At 33.8% G+C, this 20,280-nt stretch overlaps 2 protein-coding genes and 1 pseudogene across 2 annotated transcripts; 1 reads left to right on the top strand and 2 right to left on the bottom strand.

Annotated features, from left to right (window-relative positions):
* Positions 1 to 1,525: 1,525 nt before the first annotated feature.
* On the bottom strand, positions 1,526 to 4,123 carry LOC146943509 (glycine-rich RNA-binding protein RZ1A-like). The gene is made up of 4 exons (XM_085741783.1): positions 3,978 to 4,123; positions 3,144 to 3,260; positions 1,830 to 2,451; positions 1,526 to 1,750 (listed from the first exon to the last, which is right to left on the bottom strand). The coding sequence occupies exons 2-3, from the start codon at positions 3,252 to 3,254 to the stop codon at positions 1,849 to 1,851; spliced, it is 714 nt and encodes a 237-aa protein (XP_085597909.1). The 5' UTR covers positions 3,255 to 3,260; positions 3,978 to 4,123; the 3' UTR covers positions 1,526 to 1,750; positions 1,830 to 1,848.
* A 4,386-nt stretch (positions 4,124 to 8,509) lies between these two features.
* LOC146943508 (uncharacterized) lies at positions 8,510 to 9,901 on the bottom strand (annotated as a pseudogene).
* Positions 9,902 to 13,348: 3,447 nt separating this feature from the next.
* Positions 13,349 to 18,683, top strand: LOC146943507 (serine decarboxylase-like). Its single transcript, XM_085741782.1, has 6 exons — positions 13,349 to 13,440; positions 14,462 to 14,814; positions 16,584 to 16,815; positions 16,898 to 17,091; positions 17,183 to 17,319; positions 17,978 to 18,683. The coding sequence occupies exons 2-6, from the start codon at positions 14,487 to 14,489 to the stop codon at positions 18,542 to 18,544; spliced, it is 1,458 nt and encodes a 485-aa protein (XP_085597908.1). The 5' UTR covers positions 13,349 to 13,440; positions 14,462 to 14,486; the 3' UTR covers positions 18,545 to 18,683.
* Positions 18,684 to 20,280: the final 1,597 nt, after the last annotated feature.

Genomic DNA, 20,280 nt, shown 5'->3' with positions numbered 1-20,280 from the left:
TAGTTGTACTTCTACGTCGATAGTGGTTCTGCAGTCCTATGACAAACTCATTTTTATAATTAATCATCTTATTATAGTTCCGTCGATCTTGATTAGACAATCTAAACGTTATCCATTGACAACAGATACCTTATGTAAATTAAAAAAAAGATGTATGTAAAATTTAATAAAAACAACACTGAAAATTAATATGGTCTCCAAATATTAAAAGTAACATATATAAAATACTATCGAGTCTAAAATATTAATATTACATATCCAAGTAGAATATCCTAGTCAATTGCGTTGACCGCTATCTCCTCCTTTTGTCTAATTGGTTAGAGCAAAAAAATACATCCCGGAATTTATACGAATTGTTTGAATCGTTGGTTCCTATGCTTGATTGGAATACACATGTGGATGGGTGGTTTAAAAGGAGTTAATTAGAAACAAAATAATATACATAGCATAGAAACCAATGTCTTTATTAGGATATAAATTTTCATCTCAATACCTCATTGTCTGGAAAGCCAAGTACTCTCTCTCACTGCAAACTAAAGGGATTATGAAGTAAATAAAAAGAAAGAACTAACATTCTTAGACTGAGCTAAAAGATAGCATGATACTGTGATTCAAACCTAATTAGTAGTCTTCTGTTCGAAAAAATGAATTAAACTACAAAAGTTGTCATGGAAGCAGAGTTCGCCTTGCAGCGTGATAGCCACGGTTTGTGGATCAACTGGAATATCGACATGCTTCTAAATATTGTTTGCGCTCTGGAAATTAGATAAGGTTCTTCAATGGAAGATTCTTATGAATTTGGCAGTTGGATGATGAGATTTCTTAGCAGAATGCTTATCACATTCACACATTCTCCACTGCATGCATATCTTGCTAACTAGTGTATCATGTTGAGGTATAAAGCTAGTCACTTTTTGCAAATATTAAGAATTGACTTTGATTCAACTTCCAAGTTACCAGAAAGCAAAGTTTGTGAATCAAATATACCTCTTGGTGCATTTGATTTACTAAAAAACCACGAGAATGGACAACTTTTTTGTATCTTATTTTATTTATAAACTTATCATGGGACTGGACAAAAAATGTAGCAATGAACTAGACAAAAATATGAATTCTTTTCCCTCACTAAACCATAGGACAACTTCTTCTTTCTGTACAGACTATTAAAAATATCATAACCTTTTTTTATTTTTTAACATAAAAAATAGTATCTCTCCTGTACTATTATAAGTATAAACGTGCCGTAAATATTTGTTTGTAGGCTCCTCTTTATGAAAATATATGTTCGATAATAAGAAAGTAGGAGTATGAGAAAAATATTTGTTTTAAGGCTTCAGCAAACACCAGAGTTGGAACACCTTCTTTGGTCATTCAGAAAAAGCATGGAATGACACAACTTACGTACAACACAATGAATAAATCCAGCAACTTATGTAACCATTCATGCACAAGTCACTAATCACACAACTTACAACCCACTGCTGTAAATCCAGCAACTAATATGTCTATGTACGATAACCAGCAGTAAATAAAGATAGCATAGAGCTCAATATCATATTTGACAGTAACTCAAACATGCACAAGATTTCAATAGAGCTAACGATTGGCAGTTATGAACATAAAAAGTTTGATATATTTTCCAAGTATTGCAAATCAAAATATTGATATCATATCATACATCCATAAAAAATCCAAGAACACTGTCATCAAAAGAAAAGTTGAAGCAGCACAGAAACCCTCCAATTCAAAACTGCAAAAATCACAATAAATGTTTCATCAGAACCATGAAAAACATGTGCAAAAAGTAGAACTCAATGCATGTTAAGTACCTCAATGAAGCTAGAGGTATCAACGATGGCCTCCAGATCCACGACGCTCATACGGTCCCGCACGATCACGATCCCTGTCACGCCCACCACCATCCCTATCACGTCCACCACCATCCCTGTCACGCCCACCACCATCTCTGTCACGCCCACCACCATCTCTGTCACGTCCACCGCCATCCCTATCACGACCACCACCATCCCTGTCACGACCACCAGAATCCCTGTCGCGCCCACCATAAGAGCGATCTGCATTCCTATCAGGACCATAGCCACTACTATATCTACTTTCCCTGCCACCATACCTTCCTCCTCTTTCTCCTTCACTAGGGCACTCCCTTGCAAAATGACCGGGTTTACCACACTTAAAGCATTCACCGCCATTAGACCCTCGACTACCTCCATAATCTCGGCTACGATTGCGATCACGTGAGTCACGACCACGTTCTCGGTGACGATCATCATCATCTCTAGATCCTTGTGGTTGGGCTTTATCAACGGTAATAGTCCGTCCATCCAAGTCAATTCCATTCATAGCCTCAATAGCCTCTTCCATTGCTTCCTTGTCATCAAATGTGACAAACCCAAAACCACGGGAACGCCCAGAGAATTTGTCAACCACCACCTAACTCAAAATATTTAGCGCCTTAAATGTCAATGAATGATTATTAGCAAGAAAATGTGTGATGGGAATGGGATCAGGGGATGTATATAGTGAAAGGGTTATTTGTATGAGAGTGAAAGGAGTAAATCCCAAGCATACAATTATACATGGAAGGTCAATGGTCACATGACCACTTACAAAATAAATTCAGTAGAAAACCAATTTTATTATGGGCCTGTTTGAATTGACTAATTTGAGATTATCTACTGCATAAGCACTTGTGAGACTGTTTGTGACAGCTTATGAAAACATCTTATGTCATGTCCAGAAGCTCTCTAGGATGGCTTATGAAAATAACTTATAGCATCTATGAAACAGGTTGACTTCATTTTAGTTGATGTTATAAAAAATAGCATATACATAAGCACTTATATCAAAAACATTTATGCTATAAGTGCTTAACTACACTATCTATCCAAACATGGCATCACCAATATCCTATGTTTGGTATGCTAATTTTGTAAGAAATAAGTTCAATGCATACTCCATTTTTCATCCAATGTTATCAATGAATAAAAGAAAAATCACAGAAGTTGGCAAAAGTAAAGCAGGATACATATATATGACGCAAAACAACAAACAAACATGAAATTGTAACAAGATGGTAAAAACAATAAACATAGCAAATACATTAAAAATATGAAATTAATTACCTTTGCCTCAACAAGCTTGCCGTACTTTTCAAATGCATCTTTTAATCTTCTATCAGAAGTTGACCATGCAAGGCCACCAATGAAGCAACGAAACTCATCCGTATCCGACATTTGAAACTACACACAATTGAAGGAAAATTAGCATTAGCCTTGAATATTTAAATCCGCTATAGGGGATCCAAATCCCATCACACATATATAAACAAGAACAGAATCATCCACAATAATAAACCCAATCAAATTCACCTCAAATACACAATTTAAATGTCTGTGCAAACTCATAAGAGAACTACTTAAAAGAATGAGTTTGTTAGTTGTTACAGCACTGTCTTGTAGAACCACAACTGATACCCTAAATCCCTAAAATGATCATAGAACCCAAATACATCACCTTTATTACAATTCTCAACATTAGGGCTAAAATCAAAGTAAACCCAAGAACCCCATAATTTCTAGTACATGAATCAAAACAAAAACCAAGACCATGGCTATAGAGATCCAAATCCCATCCCACATATATACATAAACAACATGAATAAACCCAATCAAATTAACCTCAAATGCACAATTAAGTAGAACCAAGTGTACAACTAAATGGATATTTTTGCAAAACCCAAAACCCTAAATTCCAAAAAAATGACTAAAGAACCCCAAAGGTAGTAGCTTTCCTACAATTCTCAACTTAAGAACCAAAATCAAAGTAAACCCATGATTTCCATACACGAATCAAAACAAAACAAAGCAAAACAAAATAAAATTGAATCGGAAACATATGAATAGTGAAGTGAACAAGAATGAATGAATGAATGAATGAATATGTTGGAACAATAATACCTAAGAGTACTGAGTAGATGGATGCTGCAATTGAGCTTGAGCTTGAGCTTGAGCTTGAGCTTGTTCCGGTCGCGCGCGCCTGTTTCAGATTCCGCCTCTCTCTCTTTCTCTCTCTCGTATCGTCAGTTACTTAGGTCTCTTACTATATCGCACGTGCCACACTCATGCTCATGAAGCCCCGATACTTCAAAATGGATGATGTGTCGTATCTCTGCGTATTCTGTACTGATACCTGCCCGATATTTCACGATACGTATCAGGAAAGTATCCGATAATTATCCTGCACCTATACTTGCCCCAATAATTCCCAATTAATGTTAACTAAAATAACTTCTTTTTTGAATCGACGTAGTATAGCACTAACAATGTTCCTTTTGGATATAGTATAGCACTTATGGTGCTCTTTTTGGGATATATTGCGTATGTAATTGACTAATTATCACTCTCTTAATCGTCAATATTATTTATATTTATGTTGATGTGGTACGAGCCTATGACTGGTTTCTTTTGTTTGTTAGTATATCTGCATATTAAAAAAATGGTTATAATTATATTGTACATTTAATTATATAATTTTTTATTAATGTATCTCAGCCGTATCGTATCTTGATAGTGCTTCTTTTTTGAATCGACGTAGTATAGCACTAACAATGTTCCTTTTGGATATAGTATAGCACTTATGGTGCTCTTTTTGGGATATATTGTGTATGTAATTGACTAATTATCACTCTCTTAATCGTCAATATTATTTATATTTATGTTGATGTGGTACGAGCTTATGACTGGTTTCTTTTGTTTGTTAGTATATCTGCATATTAAAAAAAGGGTTAATTATGTTTCTAGTCCCTATAAAATAGCGACCTTGTAAGTTTAGTCCCTACTTAATTTTAATAGCATTTTTAGTCCCTATAAAAAAATTTACTTATAATTTTAGTCCTTGCTAAAACAAAGATTGATTAATTATCCTTAAACTCTTAAATTTTTGAACGATTTTTTTGAGACAAGATTAGAACACTATGAAAGGTTCGTTTACTAAAATTTAGAATTTTCTGACATGAAATGAATTAAATATGAATTTTTTAAAACGACAAAAGTTAAAGATAAAAAGTAATAAAATCTGGATGTAGAAATCAAATTTTGCGATAATTTTTTGCGGACGAACTTTTAGTAATGTTCTAAACATGTCTGCAAAAAATTGTTCAAAAATTTAAGAGTTTAAGCATAAATTAAACAAATTTGAATTGAATAGGGACTAATACTCAGTGCAGAAAAACAAAATTAGGGACTAAAAATGCTATTAAAATTAAGTAGGGACTAAACTTACAAGGTCGCTATTTTATAGGGACTAGAAACATAATTAACCCTTAAAAAAATGGTTATAATTATATTGTACATCTAATTATATAATTTTTTATTAACGTATCTCAGCCGTATCGTATCTTGATTTTTGAAATTTTCCCGTATCGGCGTATCGGTGCAGTATTGACGCAGTTTTTATTATTGCAAAAAATTATTGCAAAATTTGATTTCTACATCCAGATTTTATTACTTTTTATCTTTAACTTTTGTCGTTTTAAAAAATTCATATTTAATTCATTTCATGTGAGAAAATTCTAAATTTTAGTAAACGAACCTTTCATAGTGTTCTAATCTTGTCTCAAAAAAACCGTTCAAAAATTTAAGGTTTAAGGATAATTAATCAAACTTTATTTTAGCAGGGACTGAAATTATAAGTAAATTTTTTTTATAGGGACTAAAAATGCTATTAAAATTAAGTAGGGACTAAACTTACAAGGTCGCTATTTTATAGGGACTAAAAACATAATTAACCCTAATATATTTTATCAATATTAATTAGTTATTATTATATGCGGAAAGGCTTCACCATTGTCATTTTTATTATAATAGATTTCTTATTTAATAAATCTAAATAGTAATTTCTTTGCTTATAATTGAGATGTAGCTTTAAACAATAATTCACTTGAATTAACTTATCAAAAAACTATAATAAAAATAAGATATAAATTTGTGAAAAATAACGGTTATCAAACTAATCTCTTTTAGTCAAATAAACTTATAAGACATAAACTATATAAGTTATAAGCTTAAAAATGTGTTTTTCCAAACAGACCTATGCTTGCGAAGTTGAAAGTTACAGTGTGGGTCCTTTGAACTTCAATTCCTTGCTACGAATTAAATACTTTGATAATTTCATCATTTTACAATGCTCCTGCATCCTATTCGTACACGGTATATTTTGAATTCATCTTAAGGAGTATGACTTTTCACTGGCGTCAAAAACTCTTGCTCTCCAAAAGTTTTCTTGCTAACATGCAAATTACGTAATAAGATATCACGTGCCTTTGATGAAAGCTCAAGGATAAATAGAAGGCGTCAAAACTCAAAGCATGCATATAATCAGCACCAAAATAAATCTTGCTCTCCAAAAGTTTTCTTGTGTCAAAACTCAAAGCATACATATACTATATATAGCATATACAGAAATGCATTAGTATTAGGGATAAAGTTCTGCATTCAATGATTCGAATAAAGGAAAGTATCTTTCTCCAACTGGAACTTCACAATGTGAATTACAGCATATCTAAGATAGGTTTACTACATGTTAATGTGTTTCTCCAACTTCACAATTTGTCTCGGTGTACAAAACTACATGTTAATGTGATTAAGATAAATTTCACAGATAATTGCAATTTTTTGGGAGAGGACAATGACCGTGCAGTGTAGAGTTTAAGTGCTAAAAAAGATGAGTGGTGGGATTTTGACAGAGGGACACAAATGATAACTACTAATGGTCTCACTAAGCTTTTATTTGAACGAAGGCGCAGACATAATAACTATCAGCCATTTTGTCGTAGAACAACTACATACATAAACCATGCAAAATATACATACCCCAAGATTTATAAAACTGTAAATTATTCACCTATTTTTTGAGACTTTTGTACTGAAAGTAAGAACCCCATAAGTTTAGAATTTGTCACCCCAAACTCTCGTTTAGTCTGCTAAACATTCACCACGGCCAATTCTCTTCTGTTTTGGTTTAGGATTCCTCCCTTGGTTGACAATGAATAGCATCACAGGTCCTGTTATCATCATGGCCATGGTGTAATAAAAATAAAAACTGCCAATAAGTTGCGGGCACATGTGAGAATGAAAACCGCCCAGGATAAAATAGAAATGAAAAGAGATTATGGCAAAACTGGTAAGAAAATAAGCCAAACCAAATCAGCCTATCCCTTATATGTATATGTAGATGTAGATAGATTTAGATATTTGAACCAGATTCTTTCTTTTGTTCAATACATGATTTTTACTAAAACACAATCCATGACCCTTCAATCTTCATGAGTGTGGTACTAATTTGGGGGGAAGGGATCGTCCATATGTTTAGGTCAAATAAATTTTATACATGTTTTACTTATGAAATGAAATATCTGTTAAAGATTATATGTAGAGATGTATGATAAAGAAGTATCGCCTTAATATATGTTGTAGAGATGTAGAGATAAATCTTAAAAGATTAAAGATAAATCATCAGTTTGTTTCATAAACTATCAAACCACTTCTAAAATGTAAAGAGGTAAGCTATCCCCCCTTCCCCGTGCAAACAAAACAAAACAAAACTATGTCTCAAACCTTACCTTTTCTCTAAATTTGTCACTTCCTAAGGTAAGTGAATCCGATGAAAATATAAATTGCAAAATAAGTGATCTTAAAGCAAGAAACTACTTGATACAAAAGTCTATAATATCAGTAGCTTCACATTTTAGCGCAAGTTTTCAGAGGTTAATGAAACCCAACAACAATTCGTTAAGACTCAAGTATAGACAAATGTTGAGTGATTGTGAGAAATAGTCAAGAGCAATGTTAATAATGTAAGAACCAAATCAAGATAAAACAGGTTAAAAATACAGCACCTGACAGGAATTGTATCTGCTAGACACCCTGCCTTCCCTCCCAAAAACAAAAATAGTTTTAGCTTCATCTATACCTTGTGTTATCTGCATTCATTTTACATTTTTTGTAGAGCCAAAAGTCTGGCCTTATCGTCACCATACATTCAGTAAAAAGTAAAAACCATTATATGCCACCATACATTCAGTAAAAAGTAAAAACCATTAGAATGAAAACATCTAAAGTTGAAAACGTGACATTACAAGAGCAATCAACATTACAGAGAACTACTGAAACCTTTCCGAACATCATAAAGCTATTCAATCAGAATGATGATTTTATACAGTGAAATACCTTTAAACAGTGATCGAGCATATGAAATTTTACTTCCAGTGTTATAGAAGAAGGCATCTTATTGATTATCATTTCATTAATGGAATTACTGACACCATTTTCTAATCATTATTCCTTTTCCAGTCTACATAACTTAAATTCTTTATTAGGCCTTTGTTCATTTTCCCTTAGGTTTAAACATAAAAGCAGAAGAGCAAATATGATGTTAGAAATAAAAACAAACAATATGAATAACGACAGCTTCAAATTTTAACTACAGACAATTACAAGAGAAAACTATATGTACCAATTCCATTTTACGACAGCTCTCTGAAATAGCAACTTTGATGAGCTGATTAACATAAAGAAGCATCACGTGACTAACATGAAGCATTGGATATTGTTCTCAATTGTGTGGAACGATTGAATGGAATCCAAACAGTCAAATGCTGATTCAAGGCTAACTATCGAGATTTGCTTTTAAATGATTGCTCCTACTATACTTCAAGAAATAACGATCTGACTTCCTCCTACTGTACTTGAAGAAGTAGCGATCTGACTTCCTCCTACTGTACTTGAAGAAATAACGATCAGACTTCCTCCTAACATACTTGAAGAAATAACGATCTGACCGCTCTTCCCCATGCAATGCAGAATTTTCTCCACTGAAGTTTATCAGCCGATCAGAACAACTTCCCTCCCCTTCCTTCAATTCAGCAGTGCATTCACCATCTTTTGGGCTAGTTATCATGTCACACCTTCCTATGCATGGACAACTTAGATCAGTTGAAGAGTTGCTATCCAAGGATCGTAATGAACCACTGGCACTCCTTGAGTTTGATGTCTTGCCTGATGAATCAACACTAAAAGTCCACCTCTTCGGAGCATCCAAGTTATTTGTATTCAACAAGCAGCAACTTTTTGAAATCCTCGGCGAGTTATTCAAACGCAAGTCAAAAGCTAAGTATGAACAGCTAACAACTTTAACAGGATCCATTTTGGAATGCAAATTCAGAGTACCCTCTTCCTTGTTTGCCACTATATTCAAGGTTTTGTTTGCCAACTCAACAGCCCTTCTAGCCGCCACAGCTTTCTTCGATGCCACGCTTCTAGCCATAGCAGCCGCCTCAACCTTCTTCTTCACCTTATGGTTAGCATCTTTAACCACATCCTCCATAGACCTCATCAAATTCCCACCTTTCAAAACCCTAGAACTCTCTTTCACTAAATCAACCCGGCCCCTTTTCACAATCACCCCACTCCTCACTTTTCTTAAACTTCTTATTGTTCTTCTTCTCGAAATTTCAACATGCTTAGGAACCCAACAATCCACACAAACAGAAAATTCAGAACCCACACAAGAATATGACCAAGGAGCAACATTTTTGTTCTTCAAGAAACAATTTTTGTGAACAGAATGCTTGCATTTAACGCAACGAAGCGAATCAGAAGATGATTCAGAAAAGCAATAGGAACAAATTTGGGAAGATTTAACGCAAGAAAAACACTTTTTGCATAGAAGAACTACACGCCATTCGCTATAAAGGGTTTGAAGTTTGTTCTTACCGGTGCAAACATCAATCTTGAAGCCACAAGCATGGCATTCGGTTAAGTTCGGCAAATCCCTAGTTTTCTTCTGCGGATCAGAATGTGAAGGATTTTCCGACGACTCGGGGCTTTGTGATTGTGACTCTTTTCGTTTCTCCGGTTCAAGGATCACCATCTCCGGCGAAACTCCGGTGAAGTGGAATCTTCCAATTTGGGAAATTGAATTTTTAGGGTTTTGGTGATTTCAGAAATTAGGGATTTGAGACAGAGTGGGACAGTGGAATATTCAAGTTCTACGCGCTATCATTGCGAGTGGTATTTTGGAGTTTAAGTATTTCTCCTTTTTCCTTTCTCCATTTCTTTTTCTCTTTTTAACTATTTTCTTGATTACAACTCAATCGTGACCACAAAAAATGACTAAATTATTCTATGACTTTGTGGGTGCTTTTAAATAGAGAAATGATATTTTGACAACCATTTTTTGATAATTTTTGGACAACTTTCTCTCTCATACTCACATGATATTGTTATCCTCTCTCTTCCTTTTTCTCTCTCCATTGTTTTTGACCAATAAGAAGAGAGAAAAACAAGGTTGTCAACAAAGTTGTCATCAAATCGATGTCAAAATATCATTACTCTTTTAAATAAGGTGTTGATATTAAGAATATTTTAATGGCGGAGATCTCTTTTAATTTAAGCAAGATTTTGGTTTGAAAAATAAGGTGTTGATATTAAGAATATTTTAATGGCGGAGATCTCTTTTAATTTAAGCAAGATTTTGGTTTGAATTTAGTTTTAAATATGCAGCAGCGTTAATTAAAATCTTTAAAGAGAGTTTGCTAAATTGCTACCCATTTAGGTTTCATAAGGCTTAAATGATTAATCTCTGCAATTACGCGTGGAGATGTCTGGTTTACGCAAAAAAAAAAAAAGATCATTAACTATATTAAATTGTCAAGTTGATTTATATATTTAACCATTACTAATATACTATCAACTAAATCTCTATATTAGTCTCGTTTAACCACTGGTTTTATTTAACCACGCGTAAGGAGCAGACCTGACAACATGTGACTAATTTTATTTTTAAAAGGTTTGGTCGTTGGAGTTATATGTTTGTTAGTTTGGATGGTATGATTATTCTTCTTAGTTATGTCTTGAATTATATCCTCATCTTTTTTTTCTTTTATGAAAGTGTTTGTTATGGTCTAGACAATGATTGTTAGGTTTTAAAAACGCTTTATGTGGGGTGGGTCTAAAGGGGATATGAAAATATCCTTGGATTAGTTGGAAAGATATGTGTAAACTGAAGGCCACGATGATATAGGGGTTAAACGTGGGTTAACTTGGCCCTGCTTGAAAAATGGCGTCAGAAGATTAACTCTAGAGAGACTGGGTTGTGGAAGGAGACCCAAGTCTATTTATGCTACTATAGGCCACCTCTTTTATTTAGTAGGGTGTTCTCAAGGCTTTATGGGGTTCTCTCCGGTGGAATGACGTCTCAGTGCTAAGGAGTTTGATTGAGGCTAAGTGATTAGTTCTCAAATAGCGTTATGAAGGTGTTTGGTAATGGTTTGTCTACACCGTGTTGGTATGAACCTTGGGTGGGATTAATTTCCCTTAAGGGTTGGTTCCTAAGATTATTCTTGATCTCCAATCAGCGTGATGGTCAGGTGGGTTCTATGGGCTCAAGGGGTAGTCCACTCTCGTCACATTCGTTCATCTGATAATAGTTTGATCAGAGACTTTGTCCGAATCAAAACGGTCCATAAACTTTTCTTCAAATGCTCCACCTTAAATCTCATTGAGTGTAACCTCATCATCATGTTGAGAAATTACTTCACTTTCAAATAAATCATCTTTAACATGATAACTATCCATGTCTTTTTTTTTCCTTCCTTAAAAAGAGTCTTTAACAATGAGAAAGGATAAATCCTGTGAATCTTTAATGGCTAAGTTAAGATAGACTTATTTGAATTTATCTACTGACATAGATACTTATAAGACAGTTTAAAAGAACTTGTGAAAACAACTTATTAAATTTTCGTAAGCTCTCTAAATACGCTTAAAAAAATTGCTTATTACATAAGCATCTGCCATGATATGTGTTTATCTCATAGGCTACAAGTTAAGTTGTTTATTCAAGCAAGACATAAGCATAGAAGAGAGAAAATGAATATTTGTAATCATTTCATGACTTGAAGTTTGGTCGAGAGAAACTAAACACTCTAGAGGGAAAGCCTTATAATTGGGAACTGAAATGGAAATGTGAAAAAATCAAGGGTATTTTTAGAATAACAGTATTAAAAAGAGTAATAATAGTTGAATTTTGCTTATATTTTATACCAACAATTTATCATTTTTATTTTTTATATTTAAGATAAGAGAATATTGGTAGCTTCAAATCATTGAAAGGTTAACATGAGTTGGTGAATGAATAGGAAAAAACAAACCTAGTAACTACTAGGAGAACCCTTCATATACTTGAGAGTGTTTTTATATTGTAATAATGTTATTATTTGAACACGACACCGCAATAAAATACAATTATTATTTTTACGAAATTGATTTCTATACTCACCCGATGATATAAACTTTTTTATGCATCAAATCAAATCACATTATAATTTTTTTTTTTTTTTAGTTTATAAAATCCTCTATATATATTCAATTGTTGTGATTTGATTGTTTGAGAGAATTGATAACGTTATTTGATAAATCACATATATAAAATAATTTTTTGTCGATGTATACAAATTAATCATTGTGAGCATTTTCAATTTAATATTGGAGATATTTTTATGCATTGAATAAAATATAATAAAAAGCTAAAGTGACATGTGATAAAAATCTCTTTTGAGTGGGGACTCTTAAGATGAATAAATGAGATATTCATGATCCGAATTTTGGTCTCTACATATATTACAAACTGAGCTAAGCTCATGGAACACTTTTTTAGTGTCTCTACGAGCTTAAAACATATGTGCAATATTAAAAAGAATCTTGAAGTGTCTTTATGAGTTTAGATCAATTGATAAAAACAATGCATGATATATATAGGGATCTAGGTTCAAACCCTAAATACAACACTTGTCTACATTTAAAAAAGTGATGTGTTATCTGAACATTTATTTATATGACATCTTTTGAGATAACCAAAATTTTACAAAAAAAATGAGGTATTGACACAAAAACAAAAACAATTAAAAAAGAATGTAAAAACATAATATAAATATGGAAGATAAATTTGTCACAAAAATTATCAAAAAATGATTGTTTAAATATCATTTCTCTTTAAAAATTTTGCGAGCTCCGGCTATTATTATTTAAAAAAAAAATCTTGAATTAATAGACGATAAAAAAGGTATTGGGTACAAATTTCAATGTAATAAGGGGACGTGGCTTTAGCCAATTGGTAATTGCCATTGGGAATGAGTCCGTCAAGAAGGGTGACAAAGAATCACGTGTATGTGGGGCAACGGTGTTGATTCGAAGCGCGTGAGAGAATCTAACGGATGGAAACTGTTGTGTATTTTGTAGTACTATAAATAAACAAAAATGTAACTTCCGAAACCCTCTCTGATTGCCCCATTTCATTACATTTCATTGTATCACTGTTTCCGCGTCTTTTGCCACTGTTTTCTTCGATTCCCAATCTCATTCTTCTGTAAGTTTCTTTCAGATCTCTATCTTCTTCCTGCATTTTCATTATCAATTCATTATCTGTATCTGATTTTTATGTTTCGATACAATATATGCATGTAATTGATTCTAGAGATTATAATTGATTTTGCATGCACACTTGATTCTATTTGAACTTAGAATTAGTTTAACTGGTAGCTATAAACATGATCAGTTTTTGGTACAGTGGAACCAAACATACAAGTTGAACAATAAACTTGACTGTAAAAATCAATTTTATAATCAAAAGCTACAATTTCTAGCTTTCAATTATAGAAGCAGAAGCTGCGATTTCTAGCTTCAAGTAGAGGCAAACTTAGTTCTAATCGAGAGTAATCAAACATGGCAAAATCTGTTTTACACCTTTATAATCAATTTTGGATCCTTCAAAAGTGGAACCAAACATGCACTTGAACATACTTAAAGTTATTATGAATTTAAAGGAGATTTACGTAGATCTTGTGTGAAGTATTGTTTCACTTCCTTTTGTGTATTCTTGCCTGCTTGCGCACTTTTTAATTAAAGTTTCTAAAAATTTTATTGTTTCTATATCATGTTCTTCTTAAACACAATGGATAGGAATGGCTAGGTTTTATGGCCTTGTTTGTCACGGATTAGAAAAAAATGATTTTGATAGTCAATATTTAGAGGTTTAAAAGAAAAGAGAAGTTATTTTGTGTTTATTTATCAAAATGAAAATCACTTTTTAAAAAATAAAGTCAGTTAACAAAAACTGATTTTCAGAAAAATCACTAGTTTTTTGTTTGAAGCATTTTCTAGATTTTTTTCCTCAATTTTATGAAAATATGTAACAAACGGATGAAAACTTTTATAAGTGATTATTTTGTTTGAAAATGTTGTAATAAACAGGCTCTATATATTTGTGGAAGTGAAACATTTTCTTTTTGCAGGCATTTTGGGATTCATTAGTATCTTTTAAAAAAAAATTGATTTTGGTTCCCATTTTTTATGATTTACTCTTAATTTTGGTATCCAATTTTTGTCAGCTGTTCCTCTGTTGTGGATAACAAAATGGTTGGAAGTGCTGATGTTTTGGTCAATGGTTTGAGCACTAATGGAGCAGTCGAACTATTGCCTGATGATTTTGATGTGTCAGCCATCATCAAAGATCCAGTGCCTCCTGTAGTTGCAGACAATGGCATTGACAAGGAGGAGGCAAAGACCAATGGAGGAAAAGAGAAAAGAGAAATAGTTCTGGGAAGAAATATTCACACCACGTGTCTAGAAGTCACGGAGCCAGAAGCAGATGATGAAATTACCGGCGATCGTGATGCTCATATGGCAAGTGTGCTGGCCAGATACAGAAAATCCTTAACCGAAAGGACAAAGTATCATTTAGGTTTGACAATGCTTGCCCTCTTGATCCTTTTACTTTGCTGATTGCATTACATTTATGTCATTGTTGTATCTGGGGGTATTATAGGTGCTAGTTCTGGACATAGAAGAAAATAGTGTTTACTAGTAGGAAATATTTATTAAAACTTAAGTATTCGTGTTCATTCTAACGAGCCAATTACAAGCCCTAAAAAAAAATCCCCCGCACAAAAGAGACCAAACGAGCAACGCATCACAGTAGACAGTCGCAACACCGTAGGCAATATAGGATTGTGCAAACCAGATTTGCACTACCAACAGCAAATGCAACACCCTGAAAAAGGTTTGTGACAACTGACAAGCGGTTTGGTTTGGTTTATCAAAACCGAATTATAAAGTGGTTTGGTTCACTTGATTTGGTTAACCATGTACACCCTGAAGAAGCTTTTAATGAATGAACATCACGTAGAATCCTGTTTTTTTTTTTTTTTTTAATTTTTATTTGTTGGAGATTTTGACATGAAGAGTTATTATTTTTTCAGCAAATGGACCCATAGCCATTTTGGTGGGGTATTCCATTCATGTTCTTTATTTCCCTTGATCATTCTATTTCAAATCTTTATTCCCAGATTAGGAAGTAAGCTCAATTGTGTCTGTAGGAAATGGCAGCTTAAGTTTTAGATAACTCAACGGGTTACTTTCTGTACATAAAGGGAGTTACAGTTGTCATTGTTAATTAGAATTCTGTAAAATTTGTCAGAAATAGGATATTAAGATGTAGGAACTAGGAAGACAGGGTAAAGTAGTATATTGTATGGTTGGAAATTGGTCTTAGGGGGAGTGATACCAGGTTAGTCATTGATCTAGGGCTAAGAAAGATCTCATTGATAAAATCATCTTGTTTTTTTCATTCTTTCTCAAACATATGGGCTATGAACCAGAGTCTATCAGATTATTTGTTCTTTTATTACTAAGTATTATGGCTTATTCTGGAGGTGAATAGCACCTCATTTTATTCTGGAAAAAAAGTAAATATAGTTTTGATATTTTCCATGTTGACACCAAGAAAATCATTTGAATCCTTTTTCCATCCAGACTTTGCTCTAGTGTTTTATTATGTTATCTTATGTTCAGAATGAATTTGCAACTGCGTTGGTGCTATTACAATTTCACTGGATGTTGCTTTGATTCACGAAAAGACACCTTTGAAGGTTGTGCATGTGAGAAAGTAGATGTACAAATATCATTTCTCTTGTACAACACAACTAAAAAACATTCGAAAAGACCCATATGATCATTCTATAGACTGGAGGGAATTTAAAAAAAAAAATTGTAATCTTGCATATGTTTTTGGAATTGGAACTTATCATTTAACAAATCTCTAACAGTGCATTTAAATGATTTTTATTTCCATTTCCATTTTTTGAAGTAACTTTATTTTACTAGGATTTTGTGTAATCACTGAGAAAGATCTAGAGATTAATTAATGAGTTGGATAGGGATATGCTATATTATACTCCCTCCGGTCCTATTTATAAGAGAAAGTTAGGTCAACAAAATTTAATGTATCTGGACTGAATTTTTAACCAGATACATTAACTTTTGTTGACCCAAATTTCTCTTATAAATAGGACCGGAGGGAGTAGAAAATTATGGTGGCATTTGATCCATGTACTTAGTGAGATATGACTCGGTTGTTGTCGTTTGTGTATCCGTTGAAGCTCATTTCTTCAACTAATCTCTGTAGTTAATTAAGCCTATCATCTCATTTAATTTATGAAAAATCTATTCCAGGCTACCCCTACAATTTGGATTTCGATTATGGTGCACTCTCTCAACTTCAGCACTTTTCCATAAACAACCTTGGAGATCCATTCATTGAAAGCAATTATGGTGTTCACTCCCGGCAGTTTGAAGTTGGTGTTTTGGATTGGTTTGCCAGATTGTGGGAACTGGAGAAAAATGAGTACTGGGGCTATATAACAAACTGTGGCACAGAAGGCAATCTCCATGGCATCTTAGTTGGGTTCGTTTCAGCTAAATTTATCTGCTTCAGCATTTTGAAAGTTTGTAAAGAACCTAAAATATGGTTTAAATGACTTTTGCAGGAGAGAGGTGTTACCAGATGGGATTTTGTATGCCTCACGAGAGTCGCATTATTCAATTTTTAAAGCTGCCCGTATGTACAGAATGGAATGTGAGAAGGTTGAGACTCTCAATTCTGGCGAGATTGATTGTGATGATTTCAAGGCCAAACTTCTTCGCCACCAGGACAAGCCAGCAATTATAAATGTGAACATAGGTAAGTTTCTCTACACTGTCTCTCCAATAGTCCCATGCCTCCCCTCATCTTCATTCTTTTGGTTCTTGCTCATAGCACTGAAATTTTACAGGTACAACTGTGAAAGGAGCTGTGGATGATCTTGATCTGGTCATACAGAAACTCGAAGAAGCTGGATTTTCACATGACAGGTTCTACATCCATGTTGATGGGGCTTTGTTTGGTCTCATGATGCCTTTTGTGAAACGCGTAAGTGCTAATGTTACCATGAATAAATCATATAACACGTGAGATATAATGCTGAAACCTCCATCTGCTATCTCTATATGTTCTGATAGAGAATGCTGATGTGTCATTGCCATTTATTTTGGTTGTTTGCATATTTGATATTTGCGCACTGCATTTTGGTTCTTCCATGCATACCCTTTCTATCTTACAGTGGCTCATTTGTTCTGCATTTTTAGCATTTTCACTTTAGCAATAAGGTCATACTTCGTAGACCTTATTCCAATTATTATATGATCAAACTTTGTTCATATATGATAGTTGAGCTGCTTTTCTAATGCTTATTGATTAGCGTAATTTATACAAATATGAGCATGACTTGTGGTGACTATTTACATTCAGAAGAAACAGCTCCTCTTATTTCAATTTAAGTCTGAGAATTTTGTCTTTATTCTGACCTGGTTATATTTAAAAAATAGACAACATTAAGTTTGTTGCTTCTTTGTCAATACATCTATATTGGATGATATGTGATTGTTTGGCTGCTAGCTTTAGAAAATTAGAACTATTCCTGTAGTTACTTGGTTTGTGCCATATTCTGTTATTTTGTATCCATTTCATATGCGATAGAGTTGATATTTATAACATTTTATTTAATAAAAAAAATCGTGTGCTTTGTCAGGCTCCAAAAGTTACTTTTAAGAAGCCTATTGGCAGTGTCAGTGTTTCTGGCCACAAATTTGTGGGGTGCCCCATGCCTTGTGGTGTGCAGATAACAAGATTGGAGCATATTAATGCTCTTTCCAGGAATGTGGAATACCTTGCTTCTAGGGATGCGACTATCATGGGCAGTCGAAATGGCCATGCTCCCATATTCCTTTGGTATACCTTGAACCGGAAAGGATACAGAGGATTTCAGAAAGAAGTACAGAAATGCTTGCGGAATGCACACTACTTCAAAGACCGCCTTATCGAGGCTGGGATTGGTGCAATGCTTAATGAGCTTAGCAGCACGGTTGTATTTGAGCGACCACATGATGAAGAATTTATACGCAAGTGGCAGTTAGCATGCAAGGGGAACATCGCTCATGTGGTGGTGATGCCAAACGTCACTATTGAGAAGCTTGATGATTTTCTAAACGAGCTTGTGCAGAAGCGTGCTACCTGGTTTGAAGATGGCACATTTCAACCGTATTGCATAGCATCAGATGTAGGTGAAAACAGTTGCCTATGTGCTCTGCATAAGTAATTGTAGCATCTAATAGAACCTAGAGTTTACAACAGTAGCTGTTTGTTTGGAGTTCGTTTTTTTGGAGTTTTTTATGTGGTGTGTTTTATCGGCACTGTGATGCACTTATATAACATTTAGAATCGTCTTTGCTATCGTACTTACTTGGCCTTATATTTGTTTTGTTACTTATAAATTTGGTCAAATAGCCATCACTTGGCTTGCCAATGGTCATATATTGTTCAGTTTCGACAGCAAAAGCTGCAATTACGAAGTTAGTTAAAATAAAATGGATGGATGAAAACTTGTGGAAAAGAAAGCTTTCTTAGAGTCACTTTGATTTTTATCTTTCCTTGGTTTCTTAGTCAAAGAAAAAGTGAGAAGAGAGATTCAAAACCAGGAGTTGAACCTACTCATTGTAATGCTCGCCACCTTATGTGGGAGCTGAACTTGACTACCAATCTTGATAGTGGTACCAACTCATGTAAAAGACAAACTTGCAATTTGTTAAGGAAAAATTACATTTACCTCCCCTAATGTTTATTAAAATGACAGTTAAACCCCCTCTAGTTTTAAAACCAACACTAACCCCCCTTAAGTTTCATTCAAATAAACAAACACCTTCCTTTTATATTAACAACACCGTTAATTCTCCGTCAAATTGTTTGTTTTTAGAGTGAGCAACCAAAAAGTCAACTGGCTCTTCATTTACACATATGTTATGATTTGAAGCATTTATTTTCTCATAATGAACGACCAACGTAGCTGCTGATCTTGCATAACAAAACTACAATTTTTACAATCCAAACATACGTAGCAGAAGAAACGTGAACAGTGAAAGCACCACGAGAATAAACGCTTTGCATTTAATGTTTTATTGGCTTATCATCATTTTAGGCACCAAATTAAGAGGTCCATAAGGTGAATAAGGAGCCATTTTATAACATCCCAAGAACATAATTAGGACTTGAAGGCATAGCATTAGGATTTGCACTTGAATTTACATTTACAACTCTTTTCTGACACTTGTAAAAGTTGACAAGCAAAATCCATGTTAGGATTTGTAACGCGAGCATTCTTCACATAATATTGAAATTGAAAAGCATCTTCAAATATTTGTCCTTTTCTCTACATGAGATAAGCAATGACAAAAGAGGTTGATCTAGAAATACCTTGTCAACAAAGAACAAGAACAAGACCACCTTGTTGATGGAAAGGAAAGAGGACGAAATGGTGAGCAATGATTGAGGTTTGTTGTTCGCTGTCATCGGTGGTGGTTGTTTTCTATTTTATGGCGACTGAGGGATCCATAAAACCGATTGAAAAAGAAAATTGATGGAAAGTTAACGGTGTTAATAAGGAAGGAAGGTGTTTGTCTATTTCATTAGAACATAAGGGAGGTTTGGTTAGTGTTAATTTTAAAACTAGAGAAGGTGTTTGTCATTTTAATAAACCTCAAGGGAGGTGAGTGTAATTTTCTCATTAGTTATTGGGGTGAGAGTAACAGTTCAATAGGTCGGCTATTACAAAAACTTGATATTTAAAAGTTTACAACACTTACCCAAATTGCAAAATAACTATTTGGAGTGGTGAAATTTAGAGTGGTTTATGTAGAAGTCTTTATTTATTGATATATAATATAATCTACATTCTTTAATAGGAGTGCTAAATACACTAAACTAAGCCGACGTTGCACATAAAAATGCTGAACATCATTTATATGGCAGATTATAGACGTTTGGCGAAAAAGAGACCCT

This window comes from Medicago sativa, chromosome 2, assembly GCF_051527215.1.
Source record: "Medicago sativa cultivar Bolivia chromosome 2, Bolivia_mono, whole genome shotgun sequence".
Taxonomy (NCBI): domain Eukaryota; kingdom Viridiplantae; phylum Streptophyta; class Magnoliopsida; order Fabales; family Fabaceae; genus Medicago; species Medicago sativa.
This window is presented reverse-complemented; position numbering and strand designations above follow the sequence as displayed.